We start from the raw sequence: 18,900 nt of genomic DNA on the forward strand, positions 1-18,900 counted from the left end.
TTTGGTTGTAACGAACAGCAGCCTAACTCAGGCCTAAACAAGACAAAAGGGAAATAATTGAGTCAATAACAGAGTAGTCCATGGTGCCACAACTCAGGTTTGAACGATGTTCCTCAGGAGCTCATTTCTCTCCACCTCTGTCACCTCTGAGTCACCTCTTTCTGAGGCAGGCCCTGCCCACACCCCAGCAGCAATGACCCTCCAAGGTGGCCTGACCTGGAGCTTCTCTGCTTCTCTTCCCCAGGGCGTTCCCTGAAGGAGCTGTGCCCTCAGGGGCCCGATGACTGCAGGAAGCAGTGTGATCCCGACTACTACTTGGACAGAAATGGCCGCTGCACAGCCTGTGTGAGCTGTTCTGGAGGTAAGGGCTGTGTCTCTCTTCCGGGGGCTCCTTCCAGGGAGGATGGGGAGCCTCGAGGGGGTGGGAAGGCAGCGGAGGCGGAGAATCTGAAAGGTGGGGCGGATCAAGATTTGGTGCCTTGGGGCTTCCCTGCTGGCGCAGTGGTTGAGAGTCCGCCTGCCGATGCAGGGGACGCAGGTTCGTGTCCCGGTCCGGGAGGATCCCGCATGCTGCGGAGCGGCTGGGCCCGTGAGCCATGGCCGCTGGGCCTGCGCGTCTGGAACCTGTGCTCCGCAACGGGAGAGGCCACAACAGTGAGAGGCCTGCGTACCGCAAAAAAAAAAAAAAAAAAAAAAAAGATTTGGTGCCTGTACTCTGAATCGGCCCCCTGGTGCCTCAGTTTACCCCCTCTGGATTTGTGAATTGATATCAACCATGATCTTTTGCATCCATACTTTTTTTTTTTTTTCGTTTTTGGCCACGCCATGCAGCTTGTGGGATCTCAGTTTCCTGACCAGGGATTGAACCCAGGCCCTCGGCAGTGAAAGTGCTGAGTCCTAACCACTGGACCGCCAGGGAATTCCCTGCATCCATACTTTTTAGAGAGACTTAGTTACCAAGTTTCCTCAAGGGAGGGACTCATACTTATGTATTAAGTTTACTTTTTAAAAAATAATTAATTAATTAAAAATTTTCGGCTGTGTTGGGTCTTCGCTGCTGCGCACGGGCTTTCTCTAGTTGCGGCGAGCGGGGGCTACTCTTGGTTGCGGTGCGTGGACTTCTCACTGTGGCGGCCTCTCGTTGCGGAGCACAGGCTCTAGGCGTGCAGGCTCAGTAGTTGCGGCATGCGGTCTCAGTAGTTGTGGCTCGTGGGCTCTAGAGCGCAGGCTCAGTAGTTGTGGTGCACGGGCTTCGTTGCTCCGTGGCATGTGGGGTCTTCCCGGACCAGAGATCTCACCCGTGTTCCCTGCATTGGCAGGCAGATTCTTAACCACTGCGCCCCCAGGGAAGTCCCACGTATTAAGTTTAATCTTTGCTAAACCCCTAGGGGAAGATTCTTTTCTTATCCCAGCTTTACAGTGAGGAAACAGGTTTAGGGAAGTTAAGGGCCTTTCCAAAATTACAATGTTCTGGTAATTTGCAGCACTAGAGTTTTAGCTGCTGGTTTGACACGAAGGGCTGTGTTCTTTCCCTAAGACCACAGTGCCTCCAGGAGAACTTCTTCAATGCGTGCTTTCTTCGTTAATTTCTTATTGTGGGTAGTGAATATGGTTTGTGTGCTGTCTCGCGTTTGTTGGGTTTTTTGGGGGGTGAGGTGGGGAAATTTGTTGAGATTTCTTGTGGCCTAATACATTTTCATGCTTTTTAGTATGTTTAGTGTGTTTGGGGGGGAAATGCATAGTCTGCTTGTTGTGTACAAAATTCCATGTATACGTATCTGATCAAGCTTGTTGATTATGTTATTTTAATAATATGCATCCTTATTTATTTTGTCGCCTTCACAGAGGTTGGTTTCTGAGATAGACATGTTAAAATCTATCTCCCAATATGCTTGTTTTTCATCAGATTTTCATTGTGTTCTAGTTTTGCTTTATCCATGTCAAAGCTATGTTATTAGGTACAATGTTGATGAGTATCATTGCTATCTTGGTGGGCTGGACGTTTTATCAACATGAAAGACACCTCTTTGTTTCTTATAATGTGTTTGCCTTAATTCCATTTTTGTTTGATATTAATATTGCCATTCTTGTTTATGTTAGCATTTCTCTGGTGTGTCTTTAAAAAATTTTAAATGAACGACCACATTTTATTAAACAAAAGTTATATGCGTCCATCATAAAAATTCAAGCAATACACAAGTGTAAGGAAGAAAGTCAACTCTGCCCCTCCCCCACCAGTGGGTGACTGACACCTCTCTGTCCCTCTCTATAGAGAGAAGAATGGGTAGGTTAGTAGCCAGACAGACTATACACACATAGAAAGAAGGAATCTTTAAGAGGATGGGATCGTACTATTTATGGCGTGAAAATGATTATAGTTAACTTTATTCAAATATATCAGAGGAAGAAGGAGCCAAAGTGAAGAAGCTAAACTATCACAAGAGACAGTAGTTCCTAAAAAAAAACCCTCTGAAATTAACAAAAGAGGTGATGAAAATCAATACGCGGCTAGGAATGATTTAAGGAATGACTGTCTCTTCTGGTACAGTCATATTCTACTTGCTTCAATTTTGGGGTAGCAGAGAGTTGCTTGACTCCCTGTAATGAAAAATGAACGGCTCGGGCTTCCCTGGTGGCGCAGTGGTTGAGAGTCCGCCTGCCGATGCAGGGAACAGATGCAGGGAACACGGGTTCGTGCCCCGGTCCGGGAAGATCCCACATGCCGTGGAGCGGCTGAGCCCGTGAGCCATGACCGCTGAGCCTGCGCGTCCTGAGCCTGTGCTCCGCAACGGGAGAGGCCACAACAGTGAGAGGCCCGCGTACCGCAAAGAAAAAAAAAAAGAATGGCTCGCTGGCCTCCCCATCCTCTTCCTGACTTTTATTGCTTACATTATTTTTGCTTCGTCATAGTCTATGATGTTTATCATCTTTTCTGTGGCCCTAAGTCCCTTGGCATGTTAGTTTTATTTTGCTATTTAAATTCATTCATTGTGCCCTATGCGTCCATTTATCACAGCTTCTCATTCCTGAATTTTTCATTTTGATTTGTCACTTGACTGGTTAGGTTTCACTGTCATGTGGACTTTTCAGGGAGGACTCATCTTTGCATCTTCCTTCACTTTTTTCATGTTTGAGAATATCTGTTGCTTTTAAACTGGAATAACAACTTGGGCGGGTATAATATTACGCCTGGGACACATTTTCTCTAGAACTTGGTAGGCATTGGTGCACTGTCTTCTCGTGATGGTTATTGCTGTGGAGGAGTCTGCAGTCAGCTTCTTTCCCCCTCTTTGTAGGTGACTGCAAGAATCATTCTTTCTCTAGTCTTAAGGATCAAAAACTTAACCAGAATATGCCTTGATATTAATTGTTTGGAAACAAATCTTCCTGGTATCTGGTATGTCTTTTCTATCTGCAGATTTAGTTCTTACTTCATTTCAGGGGAACTGACATGGATTTTATCTCTGCTAAACAGATATATCTCAGTGTCAACTTGATGGACACCAATTATTCTCATGTTTGATTGTCTTTGCCTTTCCTCCTTGTCTATCATCTTCATTAATTGCATTAATATCTGTCTTTTTACCTTGCATTCACCGGTATTTTCTCAATCTTTTCTTCATGCTGTTAACTCAATTTTCTGTCTAATCTTTTTTGTTTCTTGCTGCCCAGGGCAAGACAGAGCCCCCAGGACACTGGTAGTTCACTTACTGAATTTCTAATTATGGTGTTGTGCATCTCAATTTGTTTTCTTTTGCTCTGCAGTCTCCCTTCTTATCTCATCCTTTTAAAACATCATCTTTTTTTTGAGTTCTTCCTTTATTGAATTACTATTCTTATTAAGTTCATTTATAGTGTGAAGCACTCCTGGGATTGCTTGTTAGTTGCAGACTGGGTTCTTTGTCCTTGCAAACTATATTCCTATCTTTTTTAGATCTTTCTCTTGTTCTTGTCTTCCCTCCTCCCTCCCTTCCATCTTTCCTGCTATAGCATGTTTGCACTGTCGCCTTCTTATACTTTTCCTTCTTGCTTGAGCTTAGCCGGGGCAGCAACTCTGTCCCTGATACACTGTGAGGGATTTCTCCTTCACACTTGCCCCATCTCACTGGCCTTGAGTTCGTCTTCCCAGCTTAGAGCATCAACTGGGGATTCTCAGGGTTACTTTTTTTTTGGCTGTGCGGCGGGGCTTGCGAGGTCTTAGTTCCTCAACGAGGGATTGAACCTGGGCCATGGCAGTGAAAGCACTGAGTCCTAATCCCTGGACCACCAGGGAATTCCCGAGAATTACTTTAAAAAAAAATTGTGGTAAAATATACGTAACATAAAATTTGTTATTTTAACCATTTAAAAATGTACTGTTCAGCGGCATGAAGTACATTCATATTATTGGGTCACCATCACCATCATCCAGCTCCAGAACTTTTTCATCTTCCCCAATGGAAACTCTCTCCCCATCAAACACTAGTTCCTCCTCGCTCCCCGCACCCTCACCCCAAGCCTTTGGCAACTACCATTCTCTTCTCTGTCTCTATGAATTTGACTACTCTAGGATGTTCATAGAAGTGAAATCATACAATATTTCTCCTTTTGTGACTTGTTTCACTTAGCGTAATATCTTCAAGGTGCGTCTGTGTTGTCGCATGTGTCAGAATTTCCTTCCTTCTTAAGGCTGAATGGTAGTTCATTGGATGGACCTACCACATTTTGTTTATCCGTTGATGTCCATGGACACTTGGGTTGCTTACACCTTTTAGCTATTGTGAATATTGTTGCTATGAACATAGCTGTACAAATAGCTGTTCAAGTCCCTGCTCTCAATTCTTTACCCACTCAGCAGTGGAATTGCTGGATCATGTGGGAAATCTATGTTTAATTTCTTGAGGAATCCTGACTGTTACCTTTGAAACTCGCTTTAGGAGCCTGAGGGCGGCCTGGGTGGGGGTCAGAGAATAGCCAGAGATGGGTGTTGTCATGGTGGTGGGGCTCTGCCTTCTCTTCTGTCAGATGGTCTTTACCAAGCTCCTGCTGCCTAGAAAGGGGTGCCCCCCACTCCTGGAGCTTCTGCTCATTCCCTCAACTAGGGAATTGGCAAGTCCACGCAGTCTTTTTTTTTTTTTTTGCGGTACGCGGGCCTCTCACTGTTGTGGCCTCTCCCGTTGCAGAGCACAGGCTCCGGACGCGCAGGCTCAACAGCCATGGCTCACGGGCCCAGCCGCTCCGCGGCATGTGGGATCTTCCCGGACCAGGGCACGAACCCGTGTCCCCTGAATCGGCAGGCGGACTCTCAACCACTGCGCCACCAGGGAAGCCCCACGCAGTCTTTTCTGCCTCTGCCCAGGCCTTTGATATTACATGCAGGCAGCTACTCAGAGTGTTTTTTTCTTTTGTTTTCCGTGGATGTCTACCCACTGTCTTTAGGTGGAGTCGCCAGATTTTTGAAAATTATCAGGATTTTAGTCTCTCCTCAGTACAGCTTCTAGGCTTTAGGTGAGAGTGAGGGGCTGTACCAGGGTCACTACAACAAGGAAGAGAGAGGAGAGGGTCCCGAGATGGTTTTAGGAGCCAGGCGTAGGAGTGTGTGTGTCTGTGTGTCTTTTAATCATTGCTGCCCACACCCCATTGGCCAGAACCAAGTCACATGACCGCCTATCCATCTGCAAGGGAGGCTGGGAAATGTAGTCTTCCTCTGAGTCCATTTGAAACAGGATTTGGGGAACGCGTCACTGTGCTCCAGGGGATTCCTTCTCATAGCTGCAATTTCCTTTTGCATGTCTGAGGATATTAATTGTACTGATTCCAAAGGCTTGTCCTGTTTTCTCTTTTATCTGTGTTCTTGAGCGTTAGTTCTGTTTGAGTTTGGGGCTCTTTTTTCTTGGTGCTTGTTTCTTCTGGTCTGTGGTTACTTCGAGTTCTGCACGTGGGATCTGATGACTGGGGTAGGGTGGGGGTCTGCGAGTGGGGCTTGTGAAATCCACCTCCGGGGACTGCGAGGATGAGCGGGTGGGGTGGAGGTGCCGGGCAGGATCTGTCAGAGGCTGGTGCTCTGGGTCTGCAGGGTCCCTTCCTTCCCCCACGGCTGACCAGCCCGGGGGCGCCGCCCAGCTCACCTCACCCGAGTATCCTTGGGGAGACGCTTGGCTTCTAGCTCTGTGGTGTGACTGGATGAGGAATGTGGGGCGAGGGACCCACCTGGGTGCTTCTGCTGCACTCCTTGTGGGATTCCCTCCCGCTTGCCCCTACCATTCACCCACTTGGAGACAAGAACCCAGAGCCTCTCCTAGCATAATCAGTCGTATGGGGTACGTTTTGGACTGTGGTCTCCTTCCATCCAATTCCATCTGCCCTCCATATTTAAGAAGTCTTCATCATTTCTGGCTGACCAAAAATGCCCCTTCTTGTTTTCCCAGGGATATTTGCATTCTTTAATTATTATTTTTACCAGTGATTTTTTTTTAAAGATAAAATTCATCATTTAAAGTGTACAGTGCTGTGTGGGACTTCCCTGGTGGCGCAGTGGTTAAGAATCCGCCTGCCAATGCAGAGGACACGGGTTCGAGCCCTGGTCCGGGAAGATCCCACATACCGCGGAGCAGCTAAGCCCGTGCGCCACAACTACTGAGCCTGCGCTCTAGAGCCCGCGAGCCACAACTACTGAGCCCACGTGCCACAACTACTGAAGCCCGCGTACCTAGAGCCTGTGCTCCACAGCAAGAGAAGCCACGACAATGAGAAGCCCGCGCACCGCATAGCCCCTGCTCGCTGCAACTAGAGAAAGCCCACGCGCAGCAACGAAGACCCAACACAGCCCAAAATAAATAAATAAATTTATTAAAAAATAAATAAAGTGTACAGTGCTGTGGTTTTATTATATTCATAATGTGCAACCACCACCACTATCTAATAAAAAGAAACCCCCTTAGCTCCCAATTCTCCCCTCCTTCCAGCCCCTGGCAATCACTAATCTACTTTCTGTCTCTATGGATTTGCCTACACTGGACATTTCATATAAATGGACTCATGCAGTAAGTGGCTTTTAGCGTCTGGCTTCTTTCACTTTATATAGTGCTTTCAAGGTTCATTCATGTTGTAGTGTGTATCAGCACTTCATTCCTTTTTATGGCTGAATAATATTGTGTTATATGGATATAACACATTTTGTTTATCCGTTTATCAGTTGATGGACATTGGTGTCGTTTCTACTTTTTGGCTATTAGGAATCATGCTGGAATGAACATGCATGTACACGTTTTTGTGTGGACATATGTTTTCAGTTGTCTTGGGTATGTACCTAAGAGTGGAATTGCTGGATCATATAGTAAATCTATGTTTAACTTTTTGAGGAACTGCCAGACTGCCTCCCACAGCTCTGTCCTACTTTATATTCCTGCTAGTATTCTATGAGGATTCCAATTTCTCCATATCCTCGCCAACACTTGTCATTGTCTATCTTTTTTATTCCATCCACCCTAGTGGATATGGCGTGGTCTGTCATAATGGTTTTGGTTTGATGACTCATAGATGGATCGGATGACTAATGACATTGAGCATCTTTTCATATGCTTACTGGCCGTTTGTATATCTTCTCTAGAGAAAAGTCTTCTTAAATCCTTTGCCCATTAAAAATACCCCAAAAATTTAATAGACTTCTTTTTAGAGCAGTTTTCAGTTTATAGAAAAACCGAGCAGAAAGTACAGAGATTTCCCATATGCCTCTCTCCTCACACTTTGCCCCAGTATTAACATCTTGCATTAGTGTGGTACATTGTTACAGTTGATGAACCAATATTGGTGCATTATTAACTAAAGTTCGTAGTTTACGTTAAGGATTACTCTTTGTGTTGTATATTCTATGATTTTTGACAAATGTGTAATGTCATTTATCCACTATTGCACTATCATACAGAATAGTTTCACTGCTTTAAAAATCTTCTGTGCTCTGCCCATTCATCTTCCCCTCCCGCACCCCCTACCAAACCCTGGCAACCACTGATCTTTTTACTGTCTCTGTAGTTTTGTCTTTTCCCGAAGGTCATGTAGTTGGAATCACAGTATGTAGCCTTTCCAATTGGCTGCTTTCACTGAGAAGTTTGCACTTAATGCTCATCCATGTCTTTTTTGCCCATTTTAATATTGGGACATTCACTTCTTTTTAATACCATTTTAGTCATCTCCAGGGATGCATGCTGGGAGGTGGAGGCTGCCTCATGGACCCCGCCTGCCCTCTAGTCCTCACATCAGGAACACTCTGGAAGGAAGGGCTGGACATACCAGCTGCCCTGCCCAACAGAATGCCATAGCAGCATCCTCCCTCATGTGCTGGACTGTCCCTGGGACTTTTCTGAGTCCCTTCCCTTGCCCTCCCTCTGTCCCCGGTGACCCTTCTCTGTGTCCCTTAGACGACCTCGTGGAGAAGAAGCCATGCTCATGGAACTCTACCCGCGTCTGCGAGTGCCGGACTGGCATGTTCTGTGGCACATCAGTCGTCAACTCCTGTGCCCGCTGCATCCCTCACTCCGTCTGCCCAACAGGGATGGTTGTCAAGTTCCAGGGTGAGTATCCCCACCCAGGACCACGATCTGTGCCAATGATTCACCTCCGCAGACCTCCCAACGACTCTCCACCTCCCACCTCCTCCTTCCTGTTGGACAGATCACATCTCCTATCCCGATGATGCCAGGGATGCAAACGGAGGCCCCTGCTGCCCCTTCCCTGCACCTCAGGTCCCAGGCTCAGAGAGTCCCAGGCACCGCCCTGGCTGGAAGAGGTCTTAGGTTGGTTTGAGGATCAGGGTAGAAATTCTTTGATGCCTGATAAACAAGAAAGAAACCTGAAGTTTCTGTCCTGGGAGTTTCCTGGAAGATGAGGGCTGGTTTCCCATTTTGGTCCAGGGATGCACCGTGCTTCTCACTCTACCATGCATTCGCACATGCTGTTCGCTCTTTCTGGGACACCCTTCCTTCCCCGTTCACTCAGTCAACTCTGCTTTCAGCTCTCTGTCCAAACATCTCCTCCCGACCTCTCCCAGGTCACTTCTCGACATGGAGGCGAACACTTGTGTCTGTCTCGGCGTGGTCGGTGCTTGTACCCCTCCCTAGGCCATAGCTTCGTGAGGGCCACGGTCATCTCCCCACTGCCTAATTAGACACCCAGCACAGAATCTGCTCTTCAGAGATATGTGTTGAATGATGTGACAGGGAGATCAGAGCTGGGGGTGGTGGGGTTCAGATCTGGCCGGATTCTCTCTGGTCACACAGAACCCTCAGCAGAGGGACCCTCAGAAGCCCGCCACCCACAAGCAGGGGCAGGTGGTGGCGTGGAAAGTGTTCTGGATTGGACATCAGGTGCCTGGGGTTTTGTACAGCTTTGCCTCGTGGGGCGTGTTCCCAGTCCTCTCTGGGCCTCAGTCTTCCCATCTGTAAAATGCAGAGGTGTGACTAGAAGGCCTTGCATGGGGGCTTTTCAGCTCAGAAACTCTTGTGTCTCTAAGAAAAGTAGCCTTGAGTTCTGTTGCTCCAGCCTGTGGACCAGCTCTGGCTGGCGAAGCTCTCTCGACGGTGTTCCTGCACCTGCCACACGGTGGCGCCAGAGGCCTCTCTTTGCTGCCCCCAGACCTGCTGCCCGAGGCGGTGCCACGGGCCACGCTTAAAATGTGGCCAGTTGCACTGACATGTACTGTCAGTATAGAATATGCCCCCGATTTCAAATACTTAGTATAGGAAAAGAATGTAAAACATCTCATTAATTATTTTTTATGTTGATTACCTATTGGCATAGTATTTTAGATATATTGGGTTAAATAAACGTATTGCTTAATTTCACTTCTTTTTTACTTTTTAAAATGTGGCTACTAGAAAATTTAAAACGATGACATGTGATTGACATATTTTATTGGACAGCACTGCTTTTTTTTTTTTTTTTTTTTTTTGTGGCACTGCTTTAGAAGTGCTCCAACCTTTGGCCGCGAAAGCCTGGCTAACTTCTAGATTCCTCTGTGGGACTTCCCACTGAGCAGCTCGCAGGACCTCAGTCTCTTCTGCTGTAGAATGGAAAGTAGTTTCTGTCTCAGATCAAGCTTATGGCTAAGCCTTACACTAAGACCTTGCATAGGCTTTCTCCCCTGAAATTCTCCAGACGTCATAAGACTGTATTAGCCCCATTTTATGTGAGGAAATTGAGGTTCGGAGATGGCAGGTAATTAATTGCTCAAGACCGCAGAGCAGAGAATATCTAATCCAGTGTTTGAACCTTATGCCCAGGTCTTATCACCTCACCACAGTGCAGATAGATAAGTCAGCATTGCTCACACCCTCCTCTACCAAAACTTCCAAACTCCAGTCCACTTGATTGAAAGCACTATGTGTTTTCTTCTCCACTTTTGCTTCCACCCAGTATTCTCCAGTACTCTTTGGCTTGCAAGTTACCATGTTTTTGGCTCATGTAACTGAAGTGTCTGAGGATAGCTTAGTGGAGCTTAAGGCATGGCTGGATCCAGGAGCTCTGTCTTTTCCCGTCTCTCATCTCTACTACCCTATGTGTTCGTTTGTCTGTAAAATACCTACCAGCAGCTCCTGGCTTGCTTCCTACCCAACCCTAGTGGAAAGACAGCTTCTCCTTCCCATATTCTCAACAACCAAAATAAAATCTTGAAATTGCCTCTCATAGACGTGTCTTGGGTCATGTGCCCACCCCTGAACCAGTCCATCATGGCCAGAGGAATGGGATGGATTGATTGGTCCAGCCTGGTCCCATGGCTACTCCTGAAGTGGGGTCCCAGCACCCTACCACAGACATTGAGACTGGGAGGTGTAATTCTCCAGGGAAAATTGTACGGCTTTACCCCAAAAGGGAACGGAGGCTGGGCAGGCACAAACATCAGATGGCCACTGTGTTTTCCTGGGTTGCGGTGGTAAAAGGCGTATTCGGAGCCTCTGGCTCTGTAATACCAAGTCTGAAGGCATCACCATCCTCCCTGCAGGCACAGCGCAGAGGAACACTGTCTGTGAGCTGCCTTCCCCAGGGGCCAGCCCCAACTGCAGCGCCAGCCCGCAGGACTGCAAGGCCCCTGCCAGGTGACTCCCGGCCCCCTCCTATCCTGCTGACCTTAGCGTGGGGCTGTCCCACCCCACAGGAGGTCCAGGGCACTGCTGGCTGGGGGTGAGGATGGGGTTCAGCCCAGGGAGCCTCTCTGCCAACCCACAAGTCATTTGAGGCCTTACTGTGTGCCCAGCCTGCCCTGAGCACACAGGAGACCGAGAAGACCTAGAAAACACAGCCCTTACTCCCGGGAGCTGACGGTGGGCCCGCCAGAGGCTGTGGGCAGAGCGTCTGGGGATCTATTCTCTATGGAAACGGTTATCGCTGAGCACAGACTCCCCTTGTCCCATCAGGAAAATTGCCAGACCCATCCCCCGCTTCCTTCCCAGCAGCACCATCCCCCAGGCCAAGCCCACCCTGACCTCTCCAGCAAGCTCTGATGCCAGGACCACACTTCTCGGAGGGGGCGCCCCCCTCGCCCCAGAAGATGCTTCTGAAATCACTGCCCACTCTAGCTCCTCCGTGGGGAGGCTCAGTCCAGATCCAGGTAAGTTCTCCAGAGAAGCTGTGCGCTGTCTCCAGGGAAACGGTGTCCGATGGCTGGGCGACTGTGTGTGGCAGTCAGGGCAGGCAGGCACCGAGCTGTGGTCTTTCCCAGCGTGGGGAGAAGAGGGTTTCCGGGTCTTCTGGGGCTGAGGGCTTCGAGGGCCAGAGTAGATAATGGAAGGACTCATTCATGTCACCTTTCGGGTGCCCGACACTGAGGCAGGTGCTGGGGCATGTGCAGCAGAGCAGGCCACCCTCTGCAGGTGTCGATGTTCCCCCCCCCCGGTTCCCATGGTGACAGACTGGGGTCCTCAGCTCACTCCTGTTTATTGCCCAATAGCCTTCCATTGTATAGGGATACCACACTTTGTTCATCCAAACAGTTTTTGGATTTTTGAGTGGTTTCCATTTCGGGGCTATAATGAAAAACATTTGTGTGAATGTATGTTTTCATTTCTCTCTTTTTAAAAAATTGATTTGTTGGGGCTTCTTATAATTCTTTGTCCTATAATTGTGTCCAAAACATCTTCTCCCACCCCGTGGCTTGCTTTCTCCTCCTCTTTGCAGTGTCTTTTGAGGAAGCGACGCTCTTCATTTCAGCGTAGTCAGATTGATCCATCTTTTCCGTTATGACGCCAGCGCTTTCCATGTCCTGCTTTGTACGGCTTCTCCTCCGCTGAAGTCTCAGCGACGCCCTACATTTATTTTCTAAGGTCATTGCTGTTTTGCCTTTGTTTAAAGAGCCCCCATGAACATTCAGTTGAACCCACACCATTTATCAAATAAATTGTCTTTTCCCCACCGTTTCACGTGCCATCTTCGTTGTAAATCAAGGGTCCATAGATGTGTGGGCAGGATTCTGGAGTCTCTATTCTATTCATTGGTCTCTGTGTATTCCGTGTGAATACCATTCTCTCTGATTACTACAGTTTTCCAGTAAGTCTGGATGCTTAAGCAACTACTCCAACTTTGGTCTTCAACAGTGTATTGGCTGTTCTTGGTAATTTGCATATCCACATAAATTTTAGAATCAGCTTTTCAAATCTCATAAGATATCCTATTGGGATTTTAATTGGGATTGCATTGAATCTACACATCAGTTTGAAGAGAATCCACCTCTGATGTATTGAGTATATGGTATAGTCTACATTCATTTAGGTCTTCTTTATTTTTATTTTAAAATTTTTTATTTTATATTGGAGTATAGTTGATTTACAATGTTGTGTTAGTTTCAGGTGTACAGCAAAGTGATTCGGTTCTACATATACATATATTTATTCTTTTTCAGATTCTTTCCCCATATAGGTTATAACAGTGTATTGAATAGAGTTCCCTGTGCTATAAGTAGGTCCTTGTTGATTATCTGTTTTATATATAGTAGTGTATATATATAAAATATATGTTATGTGTTAATCCCAAACATATATGTTATATATGTTAATCCCAAACTCCTAATTTATCCCTCCCACCCCTATTTAGGCCTTCTTTAAATTCTCCCAATAATGTTTTATTATTGTCTGTGTAGAAATATTTACATCTTTTGGTTAGATTTCTAAGTATTTGGTATTTCTGATGATGATGTAAATGGTATATTTTTTAATATTTCATGTTCTAACTTTTTATTGTATTATTTTGAACTATGTGCAATGCCAGTATTTGACTGTTTCTGTACTATCAAAATGGCAATTTCATGTGGTTCCATGCAAATACATAGACGTTCAATTGATTTTGATATAATAACATTATATCCAACTACCCTGCGAAACTCACTGATTTCTTCTAATAATGTACCTTCAGACTCTTCAGATTATCTGTGCATTCAATGATATCATCTATCCATAACTGCCTGGTATCTTCCTTTCTAAACCTTACCACTTTTATTTCTTTTTCTTGCCTTATTGCATTGCCTATGATCCCCAGGACCAAACTAAATAGAAGTTGGGATAGTAGGCATCCTTGCCCCATTGCTGAACTCAAAGGGAAAGTGGCTACCAAAGTTTTGAGCAGGGCAGTGACAGAGCAGTGAGACTGGGGAGAGGGCTCTGGCAGAGGGGAGGGACTGGAAGTGGGGGTGGGGGGCAGTTAGCACTCTTCTCCTGTGTGGCCTTAGACACATTCCTTCCGTCTCTGAGCCTCAGGACTCCCTCTGAAGTGCTGATGGACATGTGCAGAGTTTGGGAGCTGGCCATGGAGCTGGGGGGCTTCAGTAATGGGGGTGGTGGTGGGATGTGGGCGAGGCCTCTGTCAAGGTGGCCTGGCCTGAAGCTTCTCTGCTTCTTTTCCCAGGGCTGACCCTGCAACAGCCGTGCCCTCAGGGGTCTGCCGACTGCAGGAAGCAGTGTGACCCTGACTACTACCTGGACAGGGACGGTCGCTGCACAGCCTGTGTGAGCTGTTCAGGAGGTAAGGGCCTTGTTTCTCCTCCAGAGGCTCCTTCCAGGGAGCAGGCGGGGTCTTAGACAAGAGGCCAAGAATCTGGGGGTGGGAGCCTTGAGCTTGGTCTCGGATGCTCAGCCCTTGGGAGCCTGGTTCACCTTTCTGGTGTTTTTTGAGCAGTTGGCTTCTAGTGACGCCTACTCAAGATTGTGGGTTTTGATGGCCGTGACCCCTTTTCAGAGAGCTTCCATTCACTCAGTCTTTCCTGCAAGGAAATATTTGTCGATCACCTACCTGTTTCAAGTTTGTCTCGTTATTTTTGTACGTATCCTATGATGTCTGGATTGCAATTGCCCCCATTTTACAGAAGAGGAAACTGAGGCTCAGGGAAGTCAGAGGGCTTCCAAGGGCCACAAGCCCTCGCCAATGGCAGGGCCAGGATTTGAACCTAGGGGGTCTGCCACTGGGTTCTGAGCTCATCACTCCACTGTGCTGCCTCTTAGAGCACCTCTGCACAAGCACTTAGAGACTGACTGCTATATGCATGGTGGGTTGATGTCCTGCCAGAGTTTCCCCTGCGGCCAGCTCCCCGCAGCCTCACAACATCACCAGCCTCCCTGTGACGTCCAAGCAGCTGCTCAGGCCCCGGGCTGCCATGGATGTAGCCCTGGCCCACTCACAGTGGCCACCACCACCAGGGGGAGGCGTGATTCTGCCTCTGCAGCAACACGGACTGGAGTTCAGGGGGGCCAAGTGGGGGAAAGGACACTCCGTTCGTGGTTGCTGGGGTCACTGTTGCAATTACTAAGGTCACAGAGGAAATTTTCTCAAAACTGAGTGGTGAAAAGCAAACTATTCGCTGTACTCGTGGAGTCTGTGGGACAGAATTCAGACCCAGCACCACGGGGACACCTGGTCTCTGCTCCACGATGTCTGGGATCTCAGCTGGAAAACTTGAAGCCTGGAGCTGGAATCATCTGAAAGCTTTTACATTCTCGGGTCTGGGGTCGATGCGGCTGCGGGCTGGGCCCTCAGATCCTCTCCATGTCGGCCTCTATATGGCCTGCTTCGGGCGTCCTCAAGTGCTGGGTGCTGGACTCAAAGATGAGTTGGGGTGAGGTGGGGTGTGGAAACCATACCCGTTTTTATGACCCAGCCTCGGAAGTCACACGGTGTAACTTCCACTACATTCTGCCTGTGGAGGTGGTCACAGGGCCCCCTTGAGTCATGGAAGGAAAAAAAAAGCCTTCTTTTTTTTTCTCTTCTTTTGGCCGTGCCGCATGGCATGTGGGATCTTAGTTCCCCGACCAGGGACCATGCTTCTTGATGGGTAAGTGGCCGAGCTCTGGAAGAGCAGACAGACCCAGAGCTATTGCTGCGGCCATTCCTGGAAAAATATCATCTGTCACAGCTGCTGTGTCAGATGGGGAAACAAGAGATGGCTCTGGGCCCAAGAATTCCTTCAACGTGAATAACTGAAGCCCTGCAACCCTGTGGAGTGGAGCCCAAGGGGCTGGGGTCAAGTCTTGGCTCTACTGCTCGGGAGCTTATAAGCGCAAGCAAGTTTCTTAACCTCTCTGGGCCTCAGTTTCCTCGTTCGTCAAATGCGCAGAATAATAGACCTCTCTCAGAGACCTGTTCTGGGAGTTACAAAGGTTAAGCCGGGTTGATCTGGATAGAGCGCTAAAATCACTGCCTTGCGCACACTCGGTTATGGTAATACCATATTATAAGGAATAACGAGAGGTTTCAGGAAGACACTGTGCAGTCCCTTATCTTTATCGTGCAAGGCTTCTAAGCCCGTAAGTATCCCGCTGATCGAGAAACGTCCTTATTGAGCGAATCACATTTGTCTAAACTACTGATGCAGTGATTCTATTTTCACCCGTAAACAGAGCACGTAGAATATCCCCAGACATGTATAAATGCATTCTTATACTTCTTCTTTTACAAAACCACTAACAATTTTTTTTTTTTGAAAAAACCCACTTTTCATCATGGAAAATTTCAAACATATTCAGAAGTAGAGAGAATCAGGAATGGTTACGGACTATCGCCCAGTTGTAAAGAATTATCAGTCAGGGCCAGTCTTGGTTCATCTCTACCCATGCCCACTCACGCCTGTTCTCTGAATTCTTTTCTTTATTTAAAAATTTATTTCGGGCTTCCCTGGTGGCGCAGTGGTAGAGAGTCCGCCTGCCGATGCAGGGGACACGGGTTCGTGCCCCGGTCCGGGAGGATCCCACATGCCGCGGAGTGGCTAGGCCCGTGAGCCCTGGCCGCGGAGCCTGCGCGTCCGGAGCCTGTGCTCCTCAACTGGAGAGGCCACAACAGTGAGATGCCCGCGTACCGCAAAAAAAAAAAAAATTTATTTTATTTTAGTTTTTTGGGATATTTTCTTTTAATAGCTTTATTGAGATATAGTTGACATACAATAAAATGCACACGTTTAAAGTGTGCAGTTTGATAGGTTTTGTCATATGTGTGTAGCTGTGAAACCACCACCACAGTCAAGACAGTGAACTGTCCGTCACCCACCAAAACTTTCCTCACGTTCCTTACCATCCCTCCCGTCGCTCCCTGCCTCTGCTCCCATTCCTAGGAAACAGTTATGCTTTCTGTCACTATGGAATAATTTGCATTTTCTGGCTTTTCCTATAAACAGAATCATAGAGTATATACTCCTTTTTTTTTTTTTTTTTGGCCGTGCCATGTGGCAGGCAGGATCTTAGTTCCCCGACTAGGGATCGAACCTGTGTCCCTTGCAGTGGAAGCTCAGAGTCCTAACCACTGGACTGGCAGGGAAGTCCCTATATACACCTTTTCTTGTCCACCTTCTTTCGCTCAGCATAATTATTTTGTGCACCAAAAGATCTGCCCAACGGAATCATCAGATGAGCATGTGCTCCTGGGCAAATATGTCTCTGTCCTCCTGGGGCTTCTCTGGACCCCTGCCCTCTCCATCCCAGTCCTTCCTCAGGACCCTTCTCTGTCCCGCAGACCACCTCGTGGAGAAGACACCTTGCATGTGGAACTCCTCCCGCGTCTGTGAGTGTCGACCTGGTATGTTCTGTGCCACATCGGCCTCCAACTCCTGTGCCCGCTGCGTCATCCGCCCCATCTGCCCACCAGGGATGGTCACCAAGCTCCAGGGTAAGCAGTTCACACCCCCAACCAAGGGGCTGAGTTCTCTGTCCCTAGGGCTGCCCCTCTCCCCACCCCCAACTACAAATGACCTTCAATTCCAGCTGTTAACTAGGTCAGGTTTGGGCTATGTTTTCTCTTTGAATAGTTAGATCCAGGGAGTGGGATAAAATCCAAACTTGGCATTTTGGTAAGAGTTTCTGAGGATTATTTTAAAATTTTTAAATTATTAAAAAAAATTTTTATTCTTCTTCTTGAAATTGTTGGTCTGGTAAAATCTTGACTTGTCTGCAAGGCTGTTTTATTGACTCAAGATAGATCAATATAAAGTTTATGAAGAAGCTTCCAATTCAAATGATGGACATTCACCAGAGTGTAAAAAAGTATAAACCCTTGACAGTGGACAAAAAGACAAACAAAAAAGTTCATCAGCAGATGAGAGATTTCAACAAATTTTTAGAAGGTGGAAAACAGATGGAAGGGTGGTAACAAATGAAGCCAAGTGGAGGAAAGCTTATGTAACTAGAATTCACTCCATGAGGCCTGCAGAAAAGTGAGGGGTAAGTTGCTCCTAAGACCCACCAGAGAGGCTCTGGGCTTAGAGCAGGCGAGCAAAACGAAGGATGGGGGTGAAGTGGAGAATTAGAAAGTTCAGTGAGCTGCAACTTCATCTCGAAAATAAAAATTTGTAACAATGCAAAATCCACCAACCAAAGTACAATCTAAAAATAAAACAAACGAATGAATATAACAACAGCAAAAAAATGTGAACAATGGTATACCATGGGCATTGACCAGTCTGAGAGATGGTGCCTGATTTTTTATCCCCTGATGAAAATGATCAACTTTTTGGCTAATGACACTGAAGGACTATCTAGGGAAAGCTAGATGTTGGCCACTCTGGTGCAAAGCCCCCTTTGCTTGTGTCTTTGGGAGTACATCCTGTCAATGGGCTGTTCCTGCTAAGTCATGCTGAAGTGAAGCCTGCCAGCTCACACTCCCCACCCATGAGCCCAGAGTTCCCAGGCAGACCTCCTGCTGAGGGAAGAGACCCACTGTGAAAATGACATACTAACAACACAGTAGAAGAAACCCCACCTGCCGCTGGAATGGTCAACATCGTTCTTTTTAAATAAATATGAATGAGCAGTAAAGATTTTCAGACTTATAAGGAAAAACAGTAGTATGAAGGAGAATAACAAGATACACAAACAGAAAAACTTACTACAGATGAAGCAATGATGAACCCAGGAATGGAAGAGAAAAAAATTAGTGTCCACAGAAAAACTCCAGAAGTTGTTACAACCACAAAGTGAGAACAGAAGGCAAAGAAGAAGGAACAGCAAGAGAGTAAAGGGCAAGAAATGGCTTTTAGAAAGTGCCCTTGTTACCAATCTGTTGCCTCTCAGGTCCCAATTCACCCTTGAGTACCTGCTGTGCCCTAGAGGATTAGACTCTTGGAAGATTTCTCCTCCTTGAGTGTGATGCTATGCTTTGCCAGTAGGGGGCGCTAGAGGACCACTGCGGGAGAAAGGAGGCTTCTCTTGGCTATATTTGTTTTTTCCTGCTCCTGCTGCAGAGTCTGCCTGCAGGGCCTGTGGGTGGGGACATCTGGTGGTGTCCTGCCCCAGTCATGCTTCCAGAGTAGACAGTCCCTCGGCAACCACAGACCCAAGCTAGGTCTGGCGACCACCTTCCATGCTTCAGGCCTCATGTCAGCAAAAATGCCATAATTTCCTCTGTGGTCCCACCCTCCCACCCCGCCCCGCTCCCAGCCTTGGGTCTTCTGCACACCATTTC

At 47.3% G+C, this 18,900-nt stretch overlaps 1 protein-coding gene across 1 annotated transcript in view; it reads left to right on the plus strand.

Annotated features, from left to right (window-relative positions):
• The first annotated feature begins 270 nt into the window (after positions 1–270).
• The window catches only part of TNFRSF8 (TNF receptor superfamily member 8), a 39,261-nt gene continuing 20,631 nt past the window's right edge, over positions 271–18,900 (plus strand). The window contains exons 1-6 of the mRNA XM_060012185.2: positions 271–361; positions 8,397–8,549; positions 10,976–11,069; positions 11,424–11,581; positions 13,867–13,983; positions 16,957–17,109. Coding sequence (XP_059868168.1) covers positions 8,462–8,549; positions 10,976–11,069; positions 11,424–11,581; positions 13,867–13,983; positions 16,957–17,109 — 610 coding nt within the window. The 5' untranslated portion in view covers positions 271–361; positions 8,397–8,461. The remainder of the gene's footprint in view (positions 362–8,396; positions 8,550–10,975; positions 11,070–11,423; positions 11,582–13,866; positions 13,984–16,956; positions 17,110–18,900) is intronic.

This window comes from Delphinus delphis, chromosome 1 (genome assembly GCF_949987515.2).
Source record: "Delphinus delphis chromosome 1, mDelDel1.2, whole genome shotgun sequence".
NCBI lineage: Eukaryota > Metazoa > Chordata > Mammalia > Artiodactyla > Delphinidae > Delphinus > Delphinus delphis.